At 54.3% G+C, this 14818-nt stretch overlaps 1 protein-coding gene across 3 annotated transcripts; it reads right to left on the bottom strand.

Moving 5' to 3' along the window:
* Positions 1-1400: 1400 nt before the first annotated feature.
* Positions 1401-14677, bottom strand: LOC118006894 (endothelin-converting enzyme 2). Of its 3 annotated transcripts, none has more exons than XM_034999712.1 (19): positions 14639-14677; positions 14135-14359; positions 13790-13925; positions 13353-13568; positions 12767-12891; positions 12517-12663; positions 12296-12361; positions 8519-8707; positions 7676-7818; positions 7179-7293; positions 5708-5818; positions 4632-4730; positions 4450-4527; positions 3798-3901; positions 3479-3589; positions 3286-3353; positions 2938-3128; positions 2716-2811; positions 1401-1998 (listed from the first exon to the last, which is right to left on the bottom strand). In XM_034999712.1, exons 1-19 carry the CDS (start codon positions 14675-14677, stop codon positions 1822-1824), a joined length of 2436 nt encoding a protein of 811 aa, XP_034855603.1. In that variant the 3' UTR covers positions 1401-1821. The 3 variants fall into 3 exon arrangements, with proteins under 3 accessions (XP_034855603.1, XP_034855604.1, XP_034855605.1); XM_034999713.1 differs by having other exon boundaries at positions 14273-14359; XM_034999714.1 differs by lacking the exon at positions 14135-14359.
* Between the last annotated feature and the right edge of the window lie 141 nt (positions 14678-14818).

The raw sequence follows: 14818 nt of genomic DNA, 5'->3' as shown, positions 1-14818 counted from the left end.
GATGACTCTTTTCCACCATCACCACCTTGCTCTGGTTCTCATTTTACAGATAAAGAAACTGAGGCTCAGGGAGGTGAGGGAACAAGCCCAAGCTCATACAGCTATTCAGTCTTCGAGTTCAAGCCAGGCCTCTTTGACTGCAGTGAAGTGCTGAGGGTTAGATCTGTAAAATGGAAACTAGAGCACTTACAAAATATGGTTGCTAGGAGGATCAGATGAGCTCGTGAAGGTGAACCTGCCAATAGAAGAACCATCTAAGGGAAGGAACCGTCTTAATTCATCTTTGCATCACCAGTGCCTGGCACGCTGTTGGTAATCAATACATTTTTTTTTTTAATCCATGAATGCATAAGTGAATGAATGAATGAATCTTAAAAAATGAGCCACCTAGCAGAGGTGCCTGGAACACACGGGATATTGAATAAATGCTCCTGTCCCTCCCTTGCTCTGGAGGGTGGCAGCCAGACCTGCAGTCTCTGTGCCTGGCACTTGGTAGGCCTTGATGAGTATGTGTGGTGAGGTAAGTGACTCTCAGGGGTACTGGGCATTCAAGGCCATGGGGAAATGCATGTCTTCTCAGCCAGAAACAGGGGCGTGTGCTCTGAGCCGCAGGTAATGGCAGGCCGCCTTGGCCAGGGCTTCCCTCCGTTGCAGGGTAAGGGCCACCCCTCTTCCAAGCTGACCTTGGCCCACTATTAGCCAGGCTCAGTGTTAGGCCTGGCTGCATGCACCAGTGGAGGGCAGAGGCAAATCCTTCCAGCTGTAGATCAGCCAGTGATGGGGATATGACCACAAGGAGGTACTCCACCCAGGCCAACTCAATTTCATTCCATTCTTCCATCCTGCCTCTCCTTCTCTGTCTCCTTGAGGCTTCACATCTCAGTCCCGTGTCTGCTGACTGAGTAAATGAGTATCTAGAAGAGTGCCTGGCATAGAGTAGGTGCTCAATAAATATTGGTGGAATGAGTGAATGAGTCAACGAAAACAGGACTGAAGGAAGAGACAGGCTGACTGAGGTGTGTCTATTTATTGGCATAGGGTCCTACAGGGCCAAGACCCCTCCCTCCCCACCCTCTTCCCTGTAAAAATAAACTCTGTCCTTCTCTCTCCCTGCTCTATCTGCTTTTCTGCTTGGGCCAGGGAGGACCAGTACAGCCCCTATGACTTATGCCCCAAGACACAGGAACCAGCATCCCCTTCACATACACACCATACATAGTTCCCCTCTGAGCCCAGGGAAACTGGGAGGCAGCAGGTGGGCTTGTAAAGGCCCTCAGGCTTCCACTAGGAGCTGAGCACAGCTGGTCTGTCAGTGAGGGTTGGCAGCAGTATTGGGAGAAGCAGCATAAGGAACATGGGTTGGGGGGTAGCCCCTGAGAGTGGAGCTGAAAGTGGCTGGGTCCACTCCCAAGTGGGCACTGAGCGGGCCTCAGAGAGAAGTATGGGAGGCACACCACCCAGGCCCTGCGTGGTCCGAGTGCGACAGGCACAGCAGGCCCCGAGGCCACCAAGTCAAGTGATCTTAGGACTAGAAGAGGCAGACTCCTTTCCGTGGGAGCTGATGCCTGCCTCCCCCCCAGGCCTCTTCCAGGCAGGGTGACATGGAAGGATGTCACAGTGAATGGTGGGGCTCTGCTGGAGGCAGGGGGTACCCCCAAAGCAGAGGCACAATGTGGTGTTTGAGGGAGGACCGGGACTCATGTCCCCTGTGGTATGGAGGGCATACCACATTTGCCTTCTCTAAACCTGGAGCAAACAGCCTTGCTGGGCAAGCTGCCCCAGGTCCTGGCAACAGCGAGCTATTTCTCCCCAGCCCCAGGTCTACCACACCTCACACAGCTGCCCTGGGTTCATGGGGGAGCCGACGGGGCAGCCGAAGTGCCGCAGGAAGTCACGGGAGTTGGAGAGAGTGCCCAGCACGCGGAAGCGGGCAGGGCTGTGGGGGTCGGTCACCAGCCCCTCGTGAGAGCTCTCGGGTGTGCGGACTGAGCACCACACCTGCGGGCCAGGACAGACATGGGGACATATGGTGTCTAGTGCAGGTAGGGCCCACAGACTGGGCTGCAGCAGAGCCCTCCTGGGGACACAAACCACCACTACCCCAGCCCCTCCGCTCAAGAGTCCTCCAGGACACGGCCAGCTTCTCAGCTACAACCCCTTGCTCTCAGCAGCGAGGGAGGGAAACGTGCCCTCCCTCTCAAATTCCTTGAAGGCCTTTCAAAGCTGCCCTGGACACTGGGTTGCCGAGGATGGATGCAACTGAGGGGAATAGCATGCCCCCCAGAGACTGCCTGGAGTAGTGCAAAGTGCCTTGAAGAGACCCTACCTGAGTCCTTGCTCTGCCACTTGCTTTATTCCTGGGTAGCCCTGGATGGACCACTTTGTCCGCAAGCTTTAGTTGCCTCCTCCAAAGCCACCTCACAGGAATGTGGTGGGGATCAATCCTGTACCCTACCCTCTGCCCCTCAAGCAGGGCAGCCCTCCCCTTTGGGATCTACAAAAGCCTCCTGAAGAGTTGTCCTTCCTCGGGCCTCCTGGCATGCTTCATGAGCCCCCGCTGAGAAGCTCTGGGCACCAGACCTTCCCAGACCACCTTCCACACCCCACCTTCAGCCCCATTTCCCAGTCCGCTTCCTGCATGCCCCAGACGTCTAACAACATGCCCAGGAGGGAGTGGGAGAGGGGCAGGCCCCAGATCTCCTAGGAGGGCAATACCTGGGCAAATCCCACAAAGAAGAGCTGGTGATTGGTGAGCCCCACAGCTGGCAACTGCTGTTCCTCCCCGTGCTTTCTCAGCCACGCTTTGTAAGCCTGGAGTCAGGCACAGGGGCGGCAAGTCCGTCAGGGCTTGCCCACCACCTCCACCCACTGCCCAGCCCCCCCCAGCCCCCCTGGGCAGGTGGGCCTCAGCCACCAGAGGCCGGCCAGGCCACTCACGTTATAGGCAGCCTTAAGCCCCCCGTTGTCAGCGATGTTCTCCCCCAGCGTCTGGCGGCCGTTGAGCCTCTCCCCGTTGACCTGGTACTGGCTGTACTGTTCCTCCATGCAGGCCGTGTGGTTCCGGAAGGCCGCCAGGGACTCGTTCTGCCACCAGGGCCGCAGGTTCCCTTCCTTGTCATATTCGCGCCCTGAGGAGAACTAACCTTTGCGCCTCGCCGAGACTAGAGAAGCCTTCCACCAGCAGACTCCAGGCTCCCGGGGGGCCTGCTCCCAATATTCCAAGGCCTTCCAAGAAACACTGGGAATTCTAAGCTGAAGGGGGCAACTAACTCCAGGGGCCTCTACCTTGGTCATCAAAGGCATGTGTCAACTCATGGCCCATCACCACGCCGATGCCACCAAAGTTCAGGGCCCTGGTGGGTGAGGAATGCTGCATGAGGACATGGTGGGGGGACTTCTGGACCCCACCTCCAGCCCTGTGCCCGGCTTCTCCACAGGCCCAGGCCCCAGCACCCAGCCCCTCCTGCCTCAGACACACTTGGGGTGGTTACGGGTGTAGAAGGGGGCCTGCAGAATGCCGGCAGGGAAGACGATTTCATTCTTGGTTGGAAGGTAGTAGGCATTCACTGTCTGGGGGGTCATGCTCCACCTGGGAGAGCAAGAGGGAGAGGCTGAGGCTTCTGAGGCTCCTGACGCCCCACCCAGCCCAGCAGCCCTGACCTACCTCCTGCAAAGACCTACCTCCTGCAAAGACCTTGTGCTTCTGGTTTGAGATGTCTTGCCACCCCCTTCCCCAGCCCTGGAACTCTCCCCTACCTCTCCTGCTGCCCCAAGTGTCTACAGCCCCCCATTCTCACTGGTCCCGGCTGGGAGGCTTGCGGAGCTGGTCAGCCATCACCTTAGCAGAGAAATTGTACAAATTCAACATGTTCTGGAAGAAGGAATCTTCAGAGACTTCATACTATGGGAGTGGCGGGAAGCAGAAAGCAAGCAAGACAACATGTTGGAGAAGAGAACAGTCCCGGTTTGGCTACTAATTAGCACCTCTCTGAGCCTCAGTTTTCCTCAACGGCAAAATAAGAGTAAAATATTTAGGAAATAATAAGTGCCAATACTTAAAAGAGTATTTATGTTGCTGGTGCTTTATTGTTTTACATCCTGCCTCCTTCTTTTCTCACAACAACCCTATGAGGTTGGTGCCAATAGGATCCCCGTTTTACAAATGAAGACACTCAGGCCCAGAGAGATTATATAACTTGTCCCAGGTTACACAGGTAGGTAGGAGTAGAACCAGGATTTGTGAACACTGCATTCTACTGCTGCCTAGCCTGCAGCCTGGCACAGAGCCAGCACGTGAACAGCGTCCATTGCCCACACTTGCCTCTGAAAGGAACCAACAGGCACCTCCTTCCCTTCCAGGGCTTGAGCCCCAATTACTGATGGAGAATAGAGCCCTGCCTCCCACCACCTCAGGGATAAAGTTCAGCACTGGTGAGCCCAGGTACTCACCCCATCATAAACATCATCCAGCTCTTTGGGCTCCAGGATGAAGTCCGGGAAACCAATCATATCATAGATAGCGTCTGCCTGAAGAGACCAGGTTAAGGGTTTCCCTCCCCAGGCTCCCCCCCAAAAAACTGTATCATCCATCTCCACCTGAAGATGGCACCCCAACCCTGGCCATGGCTCACTTTCTCCTTGGCTGCCTGGCGGGTCTTCTCATCCATCCAAACCAGCTGCCCCAGGGCCTCCTCAAAGGCGGTCCGGATCTCGCTGATCATCCCCTCAGCCTAGAAGGAAGGGGGCATAAGTTGGCCTCCCGCTGCACTGATGCATTCTATCCCCCGCCGCCCCCCCAGTCCACCCCAGTGCCCCATCCCTGTCCTTCCAGGGGAGTGTGTGGGAGGGCCCCCAGACTCGAAGTAAAGCTGAGCATCTTGGGAAGATGAGAAGGAAACACCATTTGTGAAGATACTGAGATGGCGGGTGACTTTTTCTCTAATTAATAAAAAAATTTAACTGACAATAAGTTGGTTGAATTAATATAATTTAATATAGTGCGTTGATTTTTATCTGATTATGGAAGAAGGCATTAATAGCAGAAAATTTGGGAAATTGAGAAGAGGCGAAGAAGGAAACAGACCACTTATAATCCCATCACTCAGAGATAACTCCTTTTAACATTTTGATTATCTACTTTGAGATTGAGAGTCTGTCCCTGCCCTGATGTACATATATAACATGTAATTATGTTGTGCAACATACAATGGTAGAAACATTACACTGGCAACAGACCTATCCACAGAGACCTGGTATCTTGTAAACTACTCTTTTTTTTTTCACTTAACAACATATCATGAGTTTTAGGCTGCCTCATAATCCACCCTAACCATAATCTTTATTCCAGTCCCTATGATTAGACATTTCGGCTATTTTCATTTCCGCCTATTATAAACCACACTGCAAGAAACATCCTTGCAGATAATACTTTAAGCACGCTCATTATCATCTCCCAATAAATAAATATTATTTTCCTAACTCTATAGGCAACATATACTCATTATAGAACATTTGGAAAACACAGAGAACTTTAAAAGACAAAAAGAACCCCTCCTAATCCTACCACCCAAAGTAATTACTGTTCATTTACTGATGAATTTCCATTCAGTCCCTGCCCCCTCCCCCCCCCCCCCCAGGTACACACATGAATGAATAGTGGATTTGAACTAACACAAGAACACTAGTTAGAAGAACCTCGAAGACTCACAATTTCCTTGCTTTGCCGGTCGAACGTGGCCTTCACAAAGAGGGAGCCCAAAGCGAAGCCAAGTGCATCGTCTGTGTTGGAGATGCAGGTCTGCCACCTTGGCATGCAGGACTGTAAGGGACAAAGAGCCAGGCCTCCCAGAGATGGCTCTGTTCTCCAGTCTGAGGGCCCTTCTCTTCTCTGTCTCTGGAGCCAGCCCTCTCGGCTCTGAGCAATGGCAACCTGGGCTTGGGGTGCTGCCATCTCTCCCTCAGACTCCAGGGAAAACAAAGGGCAGAACTGAAAAGTGTGTCAACTCCAGCAGCAAAACCTCAGGAGGAACATGTGTGCTGCCCACTCTGCGCTCAGTACTCTCCTCCTCTTAAGTGTCTAAGGGGCCCACCGGGGGCCAGAAGTTTCTTTGCTCAGCTCCATATCCCAGTCTTATAACCAGTCAGTCCCCCATGCCAGAAACCCGCAAGTCACCAGCTTCCTCCAGCTCCCTACACCTACATTCAATCTATCACCAGTGTCTACGACCCCGACTTCTTGGTCCTCTCCCCTATCCACCCTTTTGCCACTTCCCTGCCCTACAACACTATCATCTCTGGCCCAAAGATTGCAGTCACCTCCTAACTAGACACTCTGGCTCCACTCATCCCCCTCCCATGTCCCTCCCCTCCATCTTCCATTCAGCTGCCAGAAAGATCATCCAATACATAAATCTAACTGGGTTATTCTGCTTAAAATCATCCCATGGTTCCGCATTGCTGAAAGAATCAAGGCCTGACTTCTTACCAAGCATTCGGGTCCCTTCATGGCCTGCCCCAGGCCGACCTCACCGCCCTCAGCCTCTAAGTCGGCCTGTTCCCAAGCTCATAACAGAGCACATGCAAGCCCATGATGTTCCTGGCCTCTGGGAATTTGCACCTGCTATTCTTTCTGCCTAGAATGCCCTTCTCCCTTGCTCCCTTGGTGAACTAATTCTTCAAATGTCACCTCTTCATAAAGGACTGTCCTGATGCCTCCCCCTCCCCCAGGTAGGATGTGCTATCCCTTCTTCTGTTCTGTAGCACAAAGGTCTTTCACACAATGTGAGCCCTCATCACCCTAAAATACAGTGTTTGTTTACACGTCCATGTCCCTCACTTCATGGGGCATCTTGAAACTAAGAACTACATTTATCCCTCTTCTTAGGCATCATCATCAAAGCTGAGTGCCTCTGCATACAATGCACTGGCGCTTCACTTACATCAGCTCAGTCCTCAAGACAACCCTGCAAGCTATTCCTATTTCACACACCAGGAAACGGAGAGACCGGATGACATGCCCAACCAAGGTCCCGTAGGCCAAAAAATGAAGGCGTTGGGATGGCAACCCAGGTCATCTTGATTCCTATGCCTATGCTCCACACTCTACCATGAGGCCATGGTGCCTGACACACAGGCACATTAGGCTGGACTGGAAGGTGGGGCAGAGTCAGAAATCCCACCTTCTTGGTGCCATAGAGGGTCTCCAGCAGTTTCTCCTGTGCAGACTCAAAGCGGTGGTCCAGGCTCGAGGTTGTCTTCTGCACCAGGTTCCAAATCAGGTAATTGTTCAGGATGCTGGCATCCAGACCAGAACGTAAGGAAAGGGCAGGTGCGGTACCATTTCCACCCCAAATCTGCTCCACGAATGTGCAGGCAACAGAAGTCCTGAGAGGCATATGTAGGAGCTGTCCCAGAATCCCTCTGTCTCACCCTGGGACCACACACCTGCCTGCAGAAGTCAGCTTGGAGCAAGGTGTGGGAATAAAGAGTGTAAATGGGCCCCCTGAAGCCCCAGCCTAGGGGAACGGCCTGCAGACATTCTCTTCGATGTCTGGAAGGTCCAAGGCCTTGTCAAATGCTGCTCTGTGTCTGGCTGTGTCAGACCCCATGCCCAGTCCCTGCATGGACCTGCGTGGAGCTTTGAGCCCCACCTCCCACACTTTGGGCTCTTCCCAACCTTGGCTCTGTGTGGTTGATGAGCTCTGACACCTGCTGCAAATAATCCGTCCCATACACCACCACGGGCTCAGAGTCTCCCAGCTCCAGCGGTGACAGCAAGAAAGACAGAAACTCCAGCCAGTCTATGGAGGGCGCCAGGGCCTACAACCAAAAAGAAAAAAAAAAAAAATCTCAAGCCTCCTTGCCTGTCCTCCTGGCTGCCAGCAGACCCCTCCCCCATTGATATGCCAGAGCCTGGGAACACTTCCCACTGCCATGGCAACATCTAGTAGCTGCTTGGTAGCCCCTTCCTGCAATAAACCTTTTTCCAGGCCCAAGTGCTCCTCAATCTGGGAGCCCCATCACTTATTATACAAGAAAAACCACCCTATATAATATTCAGCTAGGGCACATTCAAATATTTTCACAACAGTTGATAAAATCCAACTCCCTTGACACCATCCAGGGTCCCTACATAACCGGTCTCTCCTTCAGAACTCCCCACCCCCTTACCCAGCCTCTCCATCATCCAGCTGAAGGGTTGGTTCCTGGCACAGTAAGGACCCTCCAGGAGATGCTTCCAAATTTCTTTTGATTGTTTTGCGGACATCTTGTACAAACTGTTATAGATTTCTACCATGATCCCTCTGTGCATTCCCTAGGCAACACGAAAGGGGACCAGGGGATGGCCTAGTGAGAGGTGACCTAAACTGGATAGTAACAGAGTGGCTGGGAAGCTCTCAGGAAAGCAAGCAAATGCGGAAAGGCCTGGCTGCCACAGGAAGGCGGCAGGAAGGAGGGCGGGGAGGTCTGCTCCAGGGGCTGGGCCCTGCCGGCTGACTCTGCTCCCCGGCTGCCCCACCTGCAGCTCCACGATGCTCATCTTATGGTAGATCTTCTCCTCATCCCGCCTCTGGTCCTGGGGCACTGTGATGCTGGCCAGCTGCACCTCCAGCTCTAGCACCCGCCGCATCTGCTCCCGTGTGGAGGCGGGCCGCCCGCCCAGCAACATCCCCAGGTCCTCCATGTAGTCCAGGTAGGCGGTGAGGACCTGGCAAGGCCTGGAGTCATCCTGGGAGCCCAGCAACAGGTCCTGCCCAAGGCTGAGAGGGCCTGTTCTGGCCCCTGCCTCTACTTACCACCTCCTCTGCTGACCCTCCTCTCAGAAGCTTTCTTGGACAGTCCTGTTCTGTTTCTGTTATACTGCTTACCACCATCTGCTAGGATCTTGTTTATTTATTTGTGTACTTACTTATCATCTATTTCCCCAAAGAGAAGGTAAGTTCAGGAGAGCACTGTTGCAAGTTACAGCAGCTTATTCACCCCTCCACCCCTAGGGCCTAGAACGGGGCCTAGCACAGAACAGGTGTCCCGTAAGTATTTGTCCGGTGGATGAACCTGCTTCCCGCATTGCTCTGCCTTCTTATTTCTTAAGGCCCTTCTATTTTTTTCAGCACATTGATGACCACATGCCTTCACTTAACAGCTGAGTGGACCCCACAGGGAATTTGGTCCATAGCAGCTTTAATGGCCTTCCATCTCCCATCCAGCCAGGCCTCAACCTTGCTGCTTTCTCAGCTCCCTTCTAGTCTCCAAGTGGGAGAAAGGTGCAGAAGAGAAATACTTAATGACCACATGTATACACATGTATCAGACTTTGCTGGGGCCCTACAGGTAATGTATCTTTCTTCCCTCTCATAGCGACTCCATCAAGTGGGTATAAGTCCCACTTTACAGATGAGGAAATGCGCTTGAGAAGGTTACATGACCTGACTCCTACCACAAACTAGCAGGTGCCAGAGTCCGCATGTGGCTCAGGCCTGGCAGTTCCGGCCATGGCCCCAGCTCTACGTGGGCCCCGTGTGAACTCCTGTTGCTTCAGCACCTGCTGGCACTCCAGCTCAGGTGAGGTAGGGGCTGTTTTTCTCTGTTCTCCACCGTAGCCTTCGGCTCTAACATAGCATCTGGCACATAGTAGGTGCTCGATAAATATTTGTTGAATGAAGGGATGAGAATCCGCAAACAGACCCTCAGCACTGCTCAGCACCAGCTCCCTGGGGCCCTCCTCCCAGGGGCCACTACTCACTCTGCCCCTCAAGCCCCACCCTGGGCTCCCTTAATCGCCGAAAGCCATTTCCTCTTCTACTCAATTGAAAAGTTCCAGATCCCTTAACATCCATTCCCTATACTTCAAAATTTCTTTCTCCCACCTCTCCTCTTCCTCGCTGCCCTCTGATAGGTGTCAGAGAAAGAGATTTGAGGGCCAGTCCCGGTCATCCCAGCTCCCGAGGGGTTGGTTGGCTCAACCAGTCATCCTGACCGTGCCCTGCCGCCACCCACCTCACTTATCCCTTTTTCTCCCTGCCTTTAGCTGAAGACTTACACTGAGACTTTCCTGAACCCTGTTTTACTCCTCAGTTCTTCTCCTATGTGAACCTTTTATGCTGCAACTTCCCTTAGATGCTGGCCCAGGCTTCCTGCCTGAGACAACCAGCAACACACAGAGCTGAACTGAAGCTTTCTCCCGCCAATTCCCAATTGTTGAACCATGTGGTTCTCTCCGGCATTCTCAAAATTCTCTCCTGACTCAGGTGATGTTAAACCACACACCTGTTTGTGCCCCCCCTTTTCCATTTCTTTTGGGATAAATGCTAAATCTGATCCATGGTGTCCATGCATAATATGAATCTACATCCCTGCCCCAAAGGACTTGGCCCACCCACCCCCACCCCACTCCCCTCTCTGGTCCATCAATGGCTTATATGCCCTCCCACTTCAGAGTCTTTGCATATGCTCTTCCCTTTGCCTGAACCCTCTCCCTTCATGGCAGCCTGCCCTTATCCCTGGACGAGGCTGGTCCCCTGTGACAGTCTGGGAATGCCGTGCTGCCCCTCTGTGACAGTCCCAGCAACTGCGCACAGGATACACCAAGCTGCTTCATGGCTTCTCCCCCACTTAGAGGGCAAAGGCACTGTCTTGTTTACCACATGCCTGGAGGAGGGTCTGGCTGAGAAATGCTCAGTGTTTGAGAACCAAAGAAAGGGCAAATGAGTCTCCCGGTAGTGTTACTCCACAGCAGCCTACCTCGCTGGCTCTCTTCCTCCCACTGCCCTTAAAAGGCAAGAATCTGCTTCTTTCCCCTCTGTAATCTTCTCCTGCCTCTCACTTCTTCCGAGCCTTTGTCTACATTTTTAAGGAGATGCCCCACAAGCCCTCCGCTCCCTCCAGCCTCATCCTCTCTCCGGGACTTCACCCAGCTTCCACAGTTGCCTGCTGACCTCCCCAGATAGATGGTACCCAGGCTGCTCACAATCACACATCTAAAATGAGTGGCTCCCACTCCCTGAGTGTCTGCATAAGCTTGTGTACCCCCTTTCCCAGATAGATACCATAGGAGGTAAATGCTATGATCCCCGTTTTACAGATGAAGAAACCGCTTCACCTTGCACCAAGCCACAGGGCTGGAATCTAAATCAAGGTCTGACCCAGAGTCTGCCCTTTTCCTGTGATGTCACACTGTCTCCTCTTCCCCACTGTGCTCTGAGCCGGTTCTTCTTCCAGGCACCCCTAGTTCTCCAAGGACTCCTCCATTCCACCATCACTCAGGCTTCTAGCCTCATCTGTCTTTATCTCTTCCTCCTACTCCTCTCTTTGAACACCCAGTCACCCGCAATTCATGATTTGCACTTGGTTATGTCTCTTGCATCCTCCCCTTCCTAATATTCCCTCTGCCACTTCCCACATTTGGGCCCTTACAGACTCAGAGCCTAGAGTACTACTGCCTTAACTCATCTCCAGGCTCCCTCTCTTGCATCTACTTGTCACATCTACTTGTCACTCCAGGCTCCCTCTCTTGCATCTACAAGCACTACTTACTGGGTTGCTCCCTTCCTGCTCTGGAGCATGCAGCAGCTCTCAGAGGCCTATATGATAAAACTCAGTGTTTTATTGTATAGGATTCCAGGTCCCCTCCACAACTCGTTCCTACCCACCTGTCCAGCCTGTCATCTGCTTGGAGCTCTACATTTTGCCAGACTGGACCCCTTCTCATGGTCCAAACATGCCTTAGCTCTATCTTTCTTCAAGACTTTGTTTAAACTCTTCTCATTACCCAGCATGCCCTCACCCACTCTTAGATATTCTACATGGCCCGGCTCAGATGCAATCTCATTAGGAAACCTCTGACTACCTGACTCTCTCCTAAAGCCTAGAGACCCCCTTTTGAGCCCGTTCTCAGCTGTCTAGGTCCATGAAGCCATCTACACTGCAAGCTTTGTGTGGCAGTGGCTCTGGGGGGACATCTCAGAATTCCCCCATTGCACCTGCCACACGGCAGAGGCCTATAAAATGTGGTCCTAGAAGAATAAGGGGAAGGAAGGAAAGAAGGGGAGAAGGAATGGAAGGGAAGGAGAAAAGGAGGGAGGGAAAGAGAGAAGGGTGAGAAGGAAGGCTGGGAGGGAGGGAGGGAGAAAATGAGGGAAGAGTGAAGAGATAAAGAAGGAAGGAAGGGTAGTTGGCTCACTAGGTGACAGGACAGGCTCACCTTGCCCACTATGACCCTGGGCAAAGGGAAAAGTAAACAAGCATCAGCCCAGCTCAATAGAGGGGTGGGGTTGGGTGTTCTGAGGATGCTTCTTACTTTCTCATTGGCGGTCCTGTTTAGGTAGTAATCTCGAGAGGGGAGAAAGAGCCCAGATTGGTCCACCTGCAATAGCAAGTCACGGGAGTGAGCCTTCCCCCAACACACACCTGGTCTCTTGTACAGGGGGGAGCCACCCCAGCCTGCCTGTCATAGGGGAGGAGAGTCTGGGCTCCGCAAATGGTCCTTAAGTTCCCCCCAACCCTTCTCCAGACTGGTACCTGGATAACATTGCTGTTAGAACTCTTGGAGTCGGCACTGACGTAGACAGTGAAGAAGGGGGTGGCCCTGTAGGTCCCTGCTACTGCCTTCAGCACTTCCATGAAGTTGTCCTCGTCCCAGGGCCCCGTAATGTTCCAACCACCAATCTGAGTAGAGACCATAGTGGAAACTATAGCACAGGGGCCCCCAAAGCTTTCTGGGGCCACATCCTCTCCCAAGACCTATCCTGGCCTCCCCCAGGGGTCCTACCTTGTCAATGAGGTCTCGCAGTGGCTGGGCTCCCAGTTCCTCGATGCGCTCCACCTGCAGGCAGGAGAGGTAGAAACGCTGTGTCTTCCGCTCAGCTTCGCTGCTGGAGTTGAAGGTGGTGTTTTCTGTGGGGTAGGACACAGGTCCAGTTGGCAACTATGCTAACTGCTGAGAGGGGTCCTGGGCCCTTGCTTGGTCCTTCTCCTTGCCTTGTGAAGGCGTAGTCCTCCTAAAGTAGACCCAGGAAGACTGTCTGAAACAGCCAAGAGTGACTTCCTCTCCCCTGTCCATGGAAACCCTCAAAGATCTCTAAACACCACAGACTCCCTGGTGCCTACCACACCTCAGCAGTGATCCAAACAGAGTGCAGAGGACAGTCCCTTCTTTATATACTCAGAGGTCTGTCCCCTCAAACCCATCTCCACCTCTCAGGATACCCCTGCTCTCTGCATCCCCCACCCGAGGAGAGTTTGTAGTCATCCACTTATTCATTCAGTCACAGACATTTATTGAGTACCTAAATGCAAAGCCCTGTGCCAGGCGTGAGTTTTACTTGGCACAATGCCTCCCCGACAGCCCCACTCACCAAGCAGGTGCTTCAGTATGGCCTGGTTCTGGTCCCAGAGGCTGTTGAAGGTGTTCCAGCGAGAACGCCCATCAGGCAGAGGATTTCTCTGAATCCAGCCTCCACAGGAAAACTGGTAAAAGTCCTCACAGGGACTCACCCCACGGTCCAGAGACTCCAGGATTTTTCCAGCCACTCGAATGCAGGCCTCTGTGAGGCAGGTGCTATGGGATGGGTCTGCGGCAGGGAACATGGTGGGGGTGGGGGTAGGGGACTGTCGGTGAGTCTGGGAAAGGCAAATGCTTTGGGAAGGGCCATGACAACAAGAAGGTTGGGAGGAGAGAGAAAAGCTGGGGGAAGACTGGCCTGACCAGAAAAAACCTTAGTGGCCCTTGAGCCCCCGGACACCCCCACCCCCACAGCTAGGAGGGCTGGTGACAGGTGTGGGCCCACCCTACCTTTGTGGTACTGGACCCCCAGGGCCACCAAGCAGCCCAGGAGCAGCGCAGCCAGCAGCAGAGAGACAGCTGCTAAGACCAGCTCCAGTGGGGTGTGGGAGCCCAGGAAGTCTCTTGTCCTCTTCCGGAATCCCACCTGGGGAACACAGGGTGCCAGTGAGCTAGCAAGCTGCTGGTGGGAATCCAAGATCACAGAAGTCCTCCCAAAGGGTGAAGACACAGGCAGTTTCCAGAGCCATGGAGCAAAGACGCTAAAGGGGTTGACTTTGGGCACAGGGGCACAAGGCGGTCTGAGCTGAGTCCTGAGCCCGCTTTGTGCAACGTCATGGCTTACAGTCGCCTCACCATAGTTCTAGCGCAGAGGCCAGAGATGAAGCTGAGGTGGGGGCAGGTGACCCTCCAGGTCAGCCCAGAGCTCCTGGGTCTGCCAGGCGTCACGTCAGGGCTGGGGCCTGGCGAGAAAGGGGGAACCCCCTTGCCCACCTCCACAGCGTCCGGGGAGGCCCCGCCCTCTACGGGGGTCTCAGGTACGTCTTCCTCCCGCAGCGTGGTCCGTTTGTATTCCACCATCTGCCAGACAGTCGGGGGCGCCAACCGAGGTCAGGCAGAGAGGGCCCTTTGCCCACTGCCCTGCCCCAGTGCCCCTGGCCTGGCCGGGCGGGCCCCCTCCTGTCCGCAGGGAGGACCCCCCTCCCCTGCCGGGCTCTCCGGCCTGGGGCGCCCCCGACCCGCGCCCCCTCCGGCACGCAGCCCCTTCTCGGCCAGCCCGAGCCCCTGCCGACGCCTCCTGCCCGCTCGGCCTCAACCCCTCCACGCAGTCCTCTCCCGGAGCCCGGGGCCCCCACTCACGTTGCCGCCGCCGCCCAGCTCCTGCAGCGCGACGTTCATGGTGGAGTAGGGGCGGGAGGCACCTTAGGGCTCCCGGCGGCTGGCCCTCGCCCAGGCCGCGGCCTCGGCCCCCGGCCCGGTCCCGCCGCCGCCCGCCATCAGGCCGCCGCCGCAGCCCCTCGCTGCTCCGCCGCCGCCGCC

This window comes from Mirounga leonina, unplaced genomic scaffold, assembly GCF_011800145.1.
Source record: "Mirounga leonina isolate KUSES-001 unplaced genomic scaffold, KU_Mleo_1.0 Mir_115, whole genome shotgun sequence".
Lineage (NCBI taxonomy): Eukaryota > Metazoa > Chordata > Mammalia > Carnivora > Phocidae > Mirounga > Mirounga leonina.
Note: the sequence above shows the minus strand (reverse complement) of the source record. Positions and strands in the feature narration are given on the sequence as shown.

What these genes read in the sequence shown, in the direction of transcription:
- LOC118006894 (XM_034999712.1), bottom strand. Translation starts at nt 14,677, where the DNA reads ATGAACGTCGCGCTGCAGGAGCTGGGCGGCGGCGGCAAC. An exon ending in TGGATGATGTTTATGATGGG is followed by an intron (nt 3,902 to 4,449) that starts GTGAGTACCTGG and finishes CCACTCCCATAG; the next exon opens with TATGAAGTCTCTGAAGATTC. An exon ending in ACATGCCTTTGATGACCAAG is followed by an intron (nt 3,129 to 3,285) that starts GTAGAGGCCCCT and finishes AGTTCTCCTCAG; the next exon opens with GGCGCGAATATGACAAGGAA.